Consider the following 13,351-nt stretch of genomic DNA (forward strand, 5'->3'; position numbering starts at 1 on the left):
ACTGTTATTAAAACCATGTATTTAATGTTATTCCCTCATATATATATATATATTTAATGATGAAAAAAATATCAGTATGATTTTTCACCATTTCAAAGCACTTTAATGGTAAATATCTCGAATAAATACGTGGAAATATACTAGTACTGGTAATACTACTAATCTGGTAAGAAACTGATATATGTTGGTATACTAACATATTACGAGTATTATAACAGTATATGGTTTGTAATTTTGATTTTTTTTTTTCCTACTGTACCTCTGTGACTCGTGTGATTCGGTCAATCTCTGCGTCAGACATCTCAGACAGACACTTGGTGATTCCCACATACAAATCCACTTCATTATCCTAAAACAAATGAATCCATCATCAGCAGGGAAGAACTGAAATAGGATATTCTTGCTAAATGGTCCGATACAATTACAGCTCATACATTTCTTTTAAAAAAAAATCATGTTAAAATGTTATAAAATGTTAACTGTTTGATGTGAGATATGTTGGAGTTGCAGTTTAAGTTCAAGCACTTAAAGCAGTTTAAGTGTATGCTGAAGAGCTAAACGCAGTTGAAATTTCGGTCTTGTAGACTTGTAAGCAGTGAAATAGCTGGTTTGTGAGTACAACTCTCTCCTAAATCCAAAAACTAGAATGCTAAAACTCAAATTTGTGATGCCATCACTTATAAGGTCTGAAGCTGCTCCATAGACAATGAGTCGGTAAAGATGTTTTAGATGACATCGAGAGCCTGTTTATACTGGGTATTAACATCAATCTTGAGTACCGATCATGAGTTGACAGCACTAAACACAAGTGTAAAGACCACCAAAACGCATGTGATCTGATCACTCAAACCACTTGCTGAGGTGGTCTGTCCACATTTTTTAATGCTTATGCATCCTGATGCGTCTCCAACAAGGACTATGTCATCAATGCAGGACATGGTGGTTGTTTTGGTGACAGTTAACAATTACTTGCTCATTTTATGAAGACTTTGAGAGAGAGAAGCTCATGTTCACAAATACTGATTGAACTTTCTTCAATCTTTCTTCTTCTTACATTCACATGTAAAGGGAATATAAATGTGTCTTCAGTAGTTAAAGTGCCAGTTGGTGTATAAACAGTGACATGTGTTGAAATGTTTATTAAGTTAAGGGTCATCTCAGTAGGTAATTTCTGAATGTACCTGGATGTGATTGGGCAGGAGGGTAAAGATCTTATCAGAGGTGGAGCAGAGGACGCTCCAGCAGTTGTTGGGGGGGTTTGGAAGAGCCATGGCCTGAGCGAGGCCCTGCAGTACGGAGCGACACAGGGACAGACGCTGGGGTCGAAGGTCCTCCTGGAACTGCTGCAGGCCCAGACTCTCCATGTAGACCTGGAGCTTGTCTTCAGCTACATGCTTCATCCACAAGCCCAGGTTCTCATACAGGTGAGCCCGAGTGTGGTACTGGAAGAGTAATAGAAATCCTCTTAAGTCATTTTTGATTCTATAATTATATAGTCTATCTATAATTATTTTAGATAATTATATATAGTTTATAATTTAATTATATAATTTTGTATTAATTAGCATATAGGTCACAGTCCAGCTTTAAGGTCACAGTGACCTTTGACTAAAAAAATCCAATCAGTTCATTCCTGATGAACGTTTGTGGCAAAGTTGAAGAAATTTTCTCAGGGCATTCTTGAGATATTGCGTTCACAAGAGTCGGACAAACGGAAAACCTGAAAACATGATGCCTCCTGCCACAGGTAGTGGCTATAAAAGTGTTTCACTGGCGACTGGATATCTACAATCTGATATTCTAATTCAAGAAATCATTTGATTCTAAAGAATGAGGCCTTTTAATGTCATCAACCATGGGATGACCTCTGAACTTCAGCATCAAACATAGTATGATGGCATCATTGGTCAGAATGTGTGAGATATGATCTGCCAAACGGCATTATGAAACAGATTCTTCCATCCTCCTGTGTCCCACTGTACACCCTGCCTCTGAACATCCTATCTGTGCTGAGCTAATGCCAACATTCAGTGACAACTTTTTGGTATTTGATGTGGTGGATACATTTCGCTCAATATTCAGAAAGTACTGAGGTTCAATCCCAAACTCTACACGAGAGGAACTTACACTGAGACTGTGCACAAGTGGGGGTGACAGCCAGGAGCCCAGAAAGAGAGAGGCACTCTGAGAAGACTGAGCTTGACACGCTGCCAGCACCACACACTGATGCTGTACATCCTCTCCTGTCAGAGAGAAAAAAGATGCTGAGCTTGGTGCTTTGACTCTGCCAGCCATAAGTTTACAAAGAGACAAATGTGTGAGAAGTCTTACCGAAGCTGAGTCTCATCAGGGGAGATAGGACTGCGCTCCAGTTGATAGGTGGGTACTGGAAACTGGCTCCGACTGATGCCAGTGGGGTCAGAGCAGTCTTAACCAGAGCTGGAGGGGCATACTCTGGACCTGGGTCCACAGGAGGAGCAGAGATCCAAAAAGGGAGAATGCAAGAGAACATTTTTTTTAAAAGATTTGTATATTTTATGTTCATATTTGTTGTATATTGTTGAAAAAAAAGTTATAACCTGTGTGGGTAAAGTTGAGAAGAGACGAAATTGATGCAGAGATTTAACTGAACCAGTCACAAACCTTTTTTTCCTGCCTCTGTGATGAAGTCAATGATGGATCTGATGACACTTCTCTCTGAGAGGTAACTGAAATCCTGAGGAACTGAGAGGATAACAGGAGGACATGGCGAGAAATAAAGAGGCAGACAATAACTCTAGAAGAATCCAACCGTGTAAACGTGGGGGTTCACAGTGTGGCTGACTGTGAGCTGCTGTACCTACCTGCTGTGTGACTGTGACTGGTGGACATATGGGCCAAATGCAGATGACCAACCAGACAAGCACTGTTGGACTGCAGACCAATGGCTCCTGAGAATGTTATGATCTGCAAAAGAGAGCAAATACAACCATACAGCTCAGTGTAATTAGAACTAACAAAACAAATGGTCTAAAATGTGCTCTGCAAACGTCATGGTAATTAGCTGATAACATCATACAATATCTTATATATCAATATCAAGCAGTAATATTTCATACGGTAGTACCAACAGTTTTAAGAATAAACTGTGTCCACATACCTGTGTGATGGCTCGAATAACCTCATTCAGCCTGCTCTGCTGCTGGGAGGAAAGCTCCAACTCACTTGTTTGCTGTACCACAGGAAAACAAGCTCAATGAAACGTACAGAATAGTATGATAACAGAAGCATTCGCAGTCATATTACAACAAAATTTAATAACTAGAAATACTTCACTCCAAGATGTAAAAATTTAAATTAGTTTATTGGCCCCATATCCATGGTTGTCAGTCGTGTCTAGATCGTAACCCCGGATTCGCAAAAACTCCAGTGAGATTTCATGTTCCATGTTTCAAGTGTTCATTTTAACCCAAGCAGTTATCGTTCCCTAACCCTCACCCAGTGCTTTTTGTGCCTTAACCTAACCAGACCGTAACCACAGCTTTGTCACACCATAAAGCAGAAGGACAAGAATATTTTGAAGAACTAGGGCACCCAGTAGCTCAGTGGGTAGAGTAGGCGTCCCATGTACAAAGGCAGTGTCCTTGCTGCAGCAGCTGTAGGTTCTATTCCAGCCTGCAGCCATCCCCTCTCTCCCTCCTTCATACCTAACACTGTCCTATCAATTTAAGAAAAAAAGCCCCCAAAAATAATAAAAGTTTCCGCTAAAAGTGTAAAATGTGAGTGCTTGAGCCAGAACTCTAAGCCCTTGTAAAAATGGATCATTTCTATCTGGTGTTCAGCCATCGCACCACTGTTAACTTTTTGTGACTGATTTAAACTTCACTGCAGAAATTAGCTGTGAAACATCTTCAGTAAGTCGTTGCCAAATCATTTCAAAGTGATCCCAGCAGCTGAGTGGATCTCTTACCTGAATGAGGTAACTCTCAGATCCTACTAAAGCCACCAGGCCGTTAACGGCAGCCAGGCGCTGCATAGTGGGACAGCCCTGAAACACAAAGACAGCTCCCTTTACTGATCATTCAGCACACTGGGAAACATATGAGTTATAGCTGCCTGGTATCACAGAAATTAAAGCTTGAACATAGAGTAATTAAATACAGGCTCTTTCTCTTTCTTTCAGATCGTATTTTACAGGTAAAGTGTAAACTTTAAACAGCAGGAATCCTGGCTAGTTTCAGATTTCTAGTTGTTTATGAGCAGAACACTCAGTTACTCATTAAAAGCTACTGTTGATAAGATTTGATTTCCCATTCTTAATAATTCATTCAATGCCAAGAGTCTGTGGGTGTTTTAATTAATGGTATGGCACGATGACCCCACTTTGATTTAGACTAGAGTGGGTAGATGTTGTATGAATACAGTATTTACTGCAGCTGTAAATAGGAAGGGAAATGTAGATCTAGCACCTCAGCCAATAAGATCTTGATCCAAGCAGCCAGCAGACGAGGCTGGATGTCCTCTGCTTTACCATGGCCGGACATTGACAGGCCATGGACCACCAACCCCAGAGCCAGGGAGAAGCCTGGTGTCTGAACAGAAACATTACAAAAGCAGAGAAAATTGGGGTTAGACTACAAAGAATGCTTCAGGATTGTGCAGCACTGAAAGAATACATTACAAAAAACGTAAATCAGTTGTTTCCTGAGTTTAATGTCACCAAACAATTGGTTTCTCACGTTTTAATTGTTTTTAAAATAAGTATCAGTCAGTACAATGACTTAAAGTAAAGGTTTAGTAGTGACCAGTGGAGCCAAGTTAAGGAGAAAAAACTCCTTCATTACAGACAATTCTCAATTCTCAGAATTGCCTCTCTGCTCTTTGCAGATGATGTGGTTCTGTTTATTAGACTGTGCCCCTCAGCATGCACTGGGGCAGTTTGCAATTGAGTATGAACCAGGCAGGATGAGACATCCCCTCCAAATCTGAGGCCATCATTCCCTGCCTGAAAACAGGGACTGTTCCCTCTGGGTATGGGGAGTGGCAGTAAAGCAGTTGACCACCATGGTGAAGAGGGAGCTGAGCCAGAAGGCAAAGCTCTAGATCTACCCGTCTACCTGCATTTCGACCCTCACCTATGGTCATGAGTTTTGGATATTGATGAAAAGAATAAGTTCACTGATATAAGCGGCCAGGATGAGTTTCCTCTGAACTGTGGCTGTTGGCACCCTTACTGGGAATCCTCTCTGGAAGCAAGATGTCAGCTTTTTGTCACTGAATCTGCCCTGACTTCATCAGACTAACCTGCCTTCCCAAAGCTCATAGCAGATATTTACTGGACCAAAAAAGTTTTCATGTCAGCTCCATGGGAAAAAACCCCAGCAGTGTTTGTATGAATTAATTCACTGATTTTATTTCCTTGTCCATCGAAGCGAGTGAAAGGGAGCTCAGAGGCTGATTATGAACCTTGAGCAATCAATGTAGATACACTGAATACGTTCAAAACATATACAGCTGGATATATGTGCAATTTAAACAGCTATCCATGCAAATTATGCTTCACTAATTGTAACAAAAATAGACGTAAAAAAAACAAGGGGGGTCTCCTTGAGGACTGATACATTTACATTTACAAGTAGAGGCATATCGGTTCTGTGAGAAGCCAGAGCGATAGACCTCAAAAATGGTTCTAAAAACTAGAAATCTTCCAAAAATGCTTTCAGTGGGAATTGGCCCTTAGAGATAAGGTGAGTAGCTCAGAGTAGAGCCGCTGCTGCTTCATGTCAAAAGGGGCTATTTGAGTGGGTTTGGGCATCTGATCAGGATACCTCCCGTTAATGGTCTTACAGGTACGTGCAACTGGTACAAAGCCAAGGGGCAGACCCAGAACACACTGGGGGAATTACGCATCTCATCTGGCCTGAGAACGCCTCATGATCCACCAGGAGGAGCTGGAAAACATTACTGGGGAGAGGGAGTTCTAGATAACCTTGCTTAGCCTGCGGCCACATTCCGTTTTCTAGAAATTTTTAGAAACTTTAATTTTTCTGAGAGGTTGGGGTGATGACAATTTCATCACCATGTATGATGCAGCTGACACTATCTGACTGACTACCTGTTGGCTCTCCTCAGTCAGGGTGCGCAGAGTGTTCATGATCTCCTCAGCCTTGGCAGCATCTATAAGGCCTCCGCTGAAGGCTGAGACACCCACACATGCCACAGAGTACGCCAAGACCTGCACAGATGGGCATATTCAAAAGAAATAAAACTCCTCCAAATACAATTTCAGTTATTGCTATTACAAATCATTTTTCTTGAAAAAAGGTTCAGTTTTTTATCAATACCATTTATCCTCAGCCTGTGGACTACATTCATTATGCTGCATTACTAAAGCTACTAAACTAAAGCTACAGTCAGTGTCAGTAGAATAACCACAACTTCTACATGTTTCAACAGATCTTGACTACTAAGTATCCAGGAAGTTTTTCTGAGAACTCTAAAACTGTATCATGTAGTGTAAGACTGTTTGTACCTCCTGCTGCATGCGTCCCAGCCCACTGCTGTCCTGCAGGCTGGACAGTAGTTTGTCTAGTGTTTGGGTGACGTGGACATGTTGGTCTGTCTGTCTGCTGCTGCAGAGAGCTGCGAGCACCAGACCCAGACCTAACACACAGCCGGTACTGAGGGAGAGCACAGAGTAAGAAGGTTCAGGAAAGGGAACTTAATATCACTGTCAAAGTAGACGTGTAGGGTGAGGGTCATAGAAGTGATGGAGCTAATTTCACTGGAAAGATGGATGTTTCAGCATCTTTACTTTATGTAGCAGGAAATTATATTTGAAAATAAAAGTGTAATGCGGGAAATTCACTACACTTTAAAATTACTCTTTATTACAATGCTGACACATGCTCATGACAGCCAGCTGGAAACCACTGATATAAACCATACAGTATACTGTTATCCCCTGATTAGTAGGCCTGTCATAATAATTACATTATTGACTTGCCGTCTCTGTTTGGAAATTACCTTAATCATTTTTTGACCTTATGTTTACGTGTATGTTTGTTTATATACGAATGTCCCCAACATTTCAGCCAACACGATGCCAGAATATACAGCAGGGGTTTCCCAACCATTGTAAGACTCAGCCCCAGAAATTCTCCATTGTTTTCTCTTCACCCCTGACTTTGTGCGTGAGTCTGAAGAAATATAAAACAACATTTCGAAGACAACACAGTGTAGCTTACCGGTAGCCTGCAGCTGCACTTTTGGAGTTGAAGAGCAACAATCTTGATAACTGTTAGCTTGCCAACCTTTGGCAACGAGCCAAAATGTTGCTTGTTTGTAATTTACCCTCTAACAACTTCATCCTCCATTCTGTAAATTCACCAGAAAAACTGCCTGGCTTTCAGGCTGTCCATCCCCGGGAGCTGACTGCAGCACACAGGCTTGATTATGGAGGTAATGGCGGTGCTCCTGGAGCTGCGCTAAGCTTGTCTATTTAAGCCCTGACACACCAAGCTGAGAGTCGGCCGTCGGTCATTGTTGGCCTTTCAGCAAGCGTCTGTAGCCCTAGTCAGTACAGTGTGTCCCGCACTGTTCGCCCTTATCATCCCTTGTTGGCGTTTTTTCAGCCGATTCAGCATGGCAAATCGAAATCAGAGCCCCCTAAGCCTGTCAGTGAATGAAATCATTCTGATTGGCAGTTCAGCTCAGCGCACAAGAAGTGAAACATAAGTGAGGAAAGTAAACAAACAGCTAAGGTCAAGAGTGTGATAGTCCCCTGACCTGTTTATCTACTCTGTGTGATTGACCTTGTTGGGAGCACCTGGGCCAGGTGCTCTCAGGCTGTAAATACCTCATCACTCTGGCTGACATGCTCGCTTCCCTCAATGCATTGTTACTTTCACACTTCCACACTACATGCAGCACTCATGCACACACATGCCTTCACCACTGATACTACTGATAAACACATCTCATCATTAGCTTAGCTTGCTTTTGGGTTTCCTGGGTTTAAAATTGTTCTTTCTATATATTTAATATGTGAATTATTATTATTCATTTACAATTTCAATCTCTGAATATTCTAAAGAATTAAAAGTGCTTTGCTCTTTGAAAGGGTGTACTTACATTATTATCTTCTTATCATTATATCAGTGGCATAAAATAAATTCTCAAAATGACAATAATATTATTTATCCCGATTATTTCTGGATCAATATATTGTCCAACAGAAGTAGTTACTGTGACAGGCCTACTGATTAGTACTTGACATCATGTTTAAGGACTCAGCACTGACTTGTATTCCAGGTTGGGGTTGAAAGAGCAGCTTTGGAGAGCATCCAGAGAGCTGAGAAGGAGATCAGCATCCTTCTCAACAGAGACATCACTGGATAACAGAGAGACACAGACATGCGGAGACCACACAGTATCAGGTCAATACTAAATGATGGATTACAAAATGTGTTTGATTCATTACTGCAGACATACAGACTTTACCTGAGGCGTTGGTGGTGCAGGCTGGACAGCACCATGCCAAGCGCCAGGCCAGAGTGGAACTGGACAGCCTGGGAGTCGTCAGCAGTGGGGGAACCCGGCAGGCCAGCCTGCAACGCTGACAGGACCTGTACCAGACCATCCCTCTGCCACACCACCAGTACCGGGACGAGCAGGGACAAGGCCAGGCTGGCGCAGGAGCGAGCTATGGCACTGGCTGTGTTCTCACCTGAGTAAGAACGCTGTGACAGAAGAAGGAGGGTGTCAGGTGTGTTTGATTGGTTCTGAGGTTTGAAGAGTTTGACTGACACCAGCCAAACAGCACAGCAGCGGATTTCATTACATTATTAGTCAGTGAGGAGAAGGTACTGCTGAGTTGTGTTTACATGTTGTAATAACATTCTCAGTGCAGCAGTTATAAATCAGCAGAGAAACAGGGACACCTGCAGGAGTTTGTGGCTCATTGCATGTCATTTTCTAAAGAGCCACTGAGGACACAATCTCATTTATGCTGTCAGGGAGGCAAGTTATGCATCTGCAACTGAGAGGATGGTTATAGTCTGTCTTAAATTAATTCTCCCATGCGCATAGTAGTAGTCATAGTCTGATAAAAATCCTCAAGTAATGTCCCTTGAGTTAATGTTGGCTGGGGGGTTCCAGGGTTGAAAAATGATGCCAGCACAGGAGTAAAAATGTAAAAATGCCCAACTTCACAGTAGGAATAAACATGTTCACAGCCTGGTACATATGGTCACGTCTGGCTCCAAAAAATCCAAGATGGTGACAGCCAAAATGTGAATTGACTAGGGCTGGCCGTTATAACAACTATGTACAATATACTGATATATTTTCAAGCAAGATACAGATTTAGACAATGCCGTTTACATCAGTAAACAGCAGTACATCAGCACCTGACCTTGCGTTTTTAGGGCATGTTTAGGCCTCCTTGGACCCTAAATATCAAAAACTAAATTTAAGATGTTTTACGGATTGTCAGGAACCCTGAATGTGTATTCGGTCAACCAAACAGTGACTGGAGAAAGTACAAACAGAGCTTACATGTATTTAACATGTCAACCAGGGACTGGGTGCAGTCAGGCCAAGCCAACTAGGCCAAGCTAGCCAGCAGGTGTATCAACCCTGTTTGGTCAAGGTCAGTGATCATGATTGAGGTGAGACTAAGAATATGTCTCAGTTCAGAATATGTTTCAGATCCGAAATCCACGATACTCCACTGTTCCCACTGTTGGGAAGTGGCTGACCACTTCAGCCACTTCCCAACAGTGGGAGTGTTTACTGGTTCAGTGAGGCACAGTGCATTCTGGTAGTTTTAGGTTTTCTACCTCTTGAGCAAAAGCAAATGCCAGAGAACTTTTTCTGTTCTCTGATCATGTACCACCATTTACAAAAAACATTTGTGTCTTTCTACAGTATAGACAGCCCAGTTTTATGAAAAGACAATCTTTCCAGCAGTAAAACACTTATTTAAATGCAGTATCCTCATAATCATAACAGCTATTGGTGCAGAATAAGACACTAAAAACATCAAGCATAAACCTCAGAAGAAACTTACATGTAGGAACCATGGGAAAACTTGTCCTCGGGCCTTGTAGCTGCTGCTGCTGATGCTGAGCAGGGTGTTGAGAACCATGGCCAACCAGCTGGCTGTGGGCACAAATTCTGGTCCTGCCTACACCAACAAGTCATTAAAGAAAAGTTATAGAGCTCACCTTTGTTTGAGAGACAGACCTTATCCAAGGACCAAAATGAGATGATATAATTTGAAGGTTGGCAATGAAAACCCTTTCAGGAGAGGGTTGAGGTTAGGGTTAGTATTCTCCGTTTGTTGTGTGAGAAAAACAAAGTTTTCTTCACAAATTCAAGGTAAAAGGTGGTGAGTAATTCATATATAAATGGTCATAATGCAGGTAAAGTATTCCTTTAGAATTCACGAACACTTATCAACTGCATACAATAATTTTTACAATTGTATTATTTCAATTTTAAGTAGATTACTTTAAAACCTAAATAATAATTTATACAAATAAAGTAATACAAATTAAGAAATAAATGAACTAAATAAACTTACCATCTATCACTTTCATGAAGACCAACCAAAGGCAAAGTTTTACACTCACAGAGACACATATTACACTTAACACAACACATAACATATATATTAGGTGTGTTACCATAAGGCTGCCGTCACTGTCAGCAGGCAGGTTGCTCTCATATTTAGCCAGGACAGCAGCCAGGCCGCTCAGAGCCAGGATGGAGTTCCCCTGAACAACAGGACTGTCCCTGAAGCACACAAACAACATGCTACTGTCAGGACTGACATTTCTGACTGGACCCAATATATCAAGTTGTAACCTACAGATCCCCTCAACAACTGTGTTTCCTGTGAAAATACATATAGTGAAGCAAGGGACTTACTTTCTAGCAGCCTTGATGGCATCTGCCAGGTGATCTCTGGCCCTGAGAGGGATGAGAGGAAAGAGATGCAGGTGAGGAAGAAAGGATAAAAGAAAAAGAGAGAAACACAGGAATGCAGTATGAAAAGAGGAGCCTTCCTCTGCTAATGCAATCATGTATGAACAACAGCATGTATTCAAAGAAACTCAGTGTTAAGTGAGACCAGCAATCTCTGGAGGACAGCAGATCATGCCAGTTTTCTAACCTGTTCGTACACTCATGTTTTTTGCAGTACAAACTCAAATTTCCCACTGCTTATTCATCAGATTGTCCTCTCTCTCAGAGTATACAAACTGTAATGAGTCTGAGTTTTTTTTTTGAGGAAAGGCCAGCAGTTTGAGAGATGTGCTTCAGTTAACCTCAAAAGGATTTGCTGCCTCATCCAGGAGTCACAGAGCAGTTAACATTACCATGGCAACCTGAGCTCATGAATGCAGTTTGATAAATTAAAATAAAAAAAGTTTGAAAATTGGACAAGTTGCTGCCGTGAACACACACAAACTTCACACAGTGTTCATCAAGGTGTCCTCTCTCTTACATTATTATATAAAAGCGAGACAATTTTTGTTCTTGAACTGGAAGGCTTAAAAATGGAAGGTGAGCCTCAGCCCAATATCTATGAAGTTAACTGTCTATATTCCATTGGTATTATTAAACCTATAAATTCTATTCATACTAATTGGACCCATTTCCAGTCTTTTAACTATTCCCATTACTTCATGTTATTCTTACACATTTAAGTCAGCACTGCAGTGTAGTGTCAGCAACTTTTCAGTGACATCCATATTAAAGGGAAATTTTGGTTTATTTCAACCCGTCTCCTATCGTCCTAAATTTGTTTCAAGTCACTAGTGACATAAAAATAATAGTTAGCATGTTAGCCGTTAGCCTAGATACAGCCGGGGCGCATAGTAGCGTCAGACCTGTTAAAACGTAAGTGAACGGGCAACCTTCAAGTGCAAAGTTAGTCCACTAAACAAGCTTTTTTCCACAAAGACTGCCTCATATTGTTAAGATAAATGTCAGAGAACATATAGAAAACGACATGTAAACGTGCTGTCTTACCTTACCGGTGTGGTGCTGTGTTTGTTTACATTTAGCTCTGCTTTCCAAAGCATGGCTGAAATATGGCGAGCTCTAGATAAAGCCCAGCTGGATACTACTCCAGGTAGAGGTGTCTTGTCCTCGGTCACATCCAGACCTTGAAAATAAGGCTGCAACTGGTCCCATTCCTTGCAACAGAGGTATTCCTCTTCTGTGGGCACTGGAGCACAGCATTCACAGGTACACCACCAATCTCCAGAGCTATGCGGCCTTGCAGCAGCCATTCCTCCTCTCTCGTCCTCTACCTGTTGCGCCTCTCTCTCTCCTCCTCCTCCGTTCTTCAATTTCATGAAGCTCTTCGTCAACACGTTTACATGTCATTTTCTATATGTTCTCCGACATTTATCCTAACGATATGAGGCGGTCTTTGTGGAAAAAAGCTTGTTTAGTGGACTAACTTTGCACTTGAAGTATGCCCGTTCACTTACGTTTTAACAGGTCTGACGCTACTAATGCGCCCCGGCTGTATCTAGGCTAACGGCTAACATGCTAACTATTATTTTTATGTCACTAGTCACTTGAAACAAATTTAGGACGATAGGAGACAGGTTGAAATAAACTGAAATTTCCCTTTAACTAAATCTATTCACACTTTTCCAACTATTCCTACTACTTCATCTTCTTCCTAACCAATTAAGCCAGCACTGCAGTGTAGCATCAGCTTTTAAAAAACCTTGAAATATTCTACAGTATTGGTATCTTTCAACTTTTCAGTAACATTCATACACATCTACACCAGCATGGCAGTGTAGCGTCAGCTTTTCAAAAACCGTCAAATATTCCACATCATTCATACATTAATGGTACTATTAAATGTTTAAAGCCAGCATTGCAGTGCTACATCAGCTATTCAACATGCAGCATTCACACCTGAAATTTCAGTAAATATCAGGTGACTAAAAGGGTTTCATCAGGTTTGCTCATTCAATAACGTAATAAGATCATTTAAAATGTTTGTCTACTATATGCTACCACTGAACCCCCTTTTAGTAGTAAACTGTATGTGTGTTTTTGTGTGTGAAACATACAGGTAGTATAGCAGTGTATTGTGTAAGTAACTCTCACCAAAGCCAGGCACAGTGTTGTTTGTACTGTAGCTCCTCTGGGTTCTCTTTGCCTTGTTTCTGCTGCATCTGTAAATCAGCACGTCGGCCCTGAAGACACACACAAAAACAAACCACAATTAATTTTTCCATGCAGGATGTCTGATTCATTTTTTTCAACTCAAAGAAAGATTTAGTATTTGACAGGCATGAGCTTCTGAAGGCCAATAAGATGGTAATGTGTCTGACAA

The 13,351-nt window shown here is 41.4% G+C and overlaps 1 protein-coding gene across 1 annotated transcript in view; it reads right to left on the reverse strand.

Annotated features, from left to right (window-relative positions):
• focad (focadhesin) overlaps positions 1-13,351 on the reverse strand; it is a 72,650-nt gene that overhangs the window by 6,775 nt on the left and 52,524 nt on the right. The window contains exons 23-39 of the mRNA XM_033609710.2: positions 13,123-13,211; positions 10,915-10,956; positions 10,671-10,779; positions 10,052-10,168; positions 8,482-8,720; positions 8,282-8,371; positions 6,512-6,659; positions 6,095-6,214; positions 4,449-4,571; positions 3,950-4,027; positions 3,140-3,211; positions 2,844-2,946; positions 2,644-2,724; positions 2,332-2,460; positions 2,128-2,243; positions 1,182-1,442; positions 260-349 (exon numbers count right to left, since the gene is read on the reverse strand). Of these exons, the coding sequence (XP_033465601.2) occupies positions 260-349; positions 1,182-1,442; positions 2,128-2,243; positions 2,332-2,460; positions 2,644-2,724; positions 2,844-2,946; positions 3,140-3,211; positions 3,950-4,027; positions 4,449-4,571; positions 6,095-6,214; positions 6,512-6,659; positions 8,282-8,371; positions 8,482-8,720; positions 10,052-10,168; positions 10,671-10,779; positions 10,915-10,956; positions 13,123-13,211 (2,007 nt within the window). The remainder of the gene's footprint in view (positions 1-259; positions 350-1,181; positions 1,443-2,127; positions 2,244-2,331; positions 2,461-2,643; positions 2,725-2,843; positions 2,947-3,139; positions 3,212-3,949; positions 4,028-4,448; positions 4,572-6,094; positions 6,215-6,511; positions 6,660-8,281; positions 8,372-8,481; positions 8,721-10,051; positions 10,169-10,670; positions 10,780-10,914; positions 10,957-13,122; positions 13,212-13,351) is intronic.

The sequence above is a fragment of the Epinephelus lanceolatus genome, chromosome 22 (assembly GCF_041903045.1).
Source record: "Epinephelus lanceolatus isolate andai-2023 chromosome 22, ASM4190304v1, whole genome shotgun sequence".
Classification (NCBI taxonomy): domain Eukaryota; kingdom Metazoa; phylum Chordata; class Actinopteri; order Perciformes; family Serranidae; genus Epinephelus; species Epinephelus lanceolatus.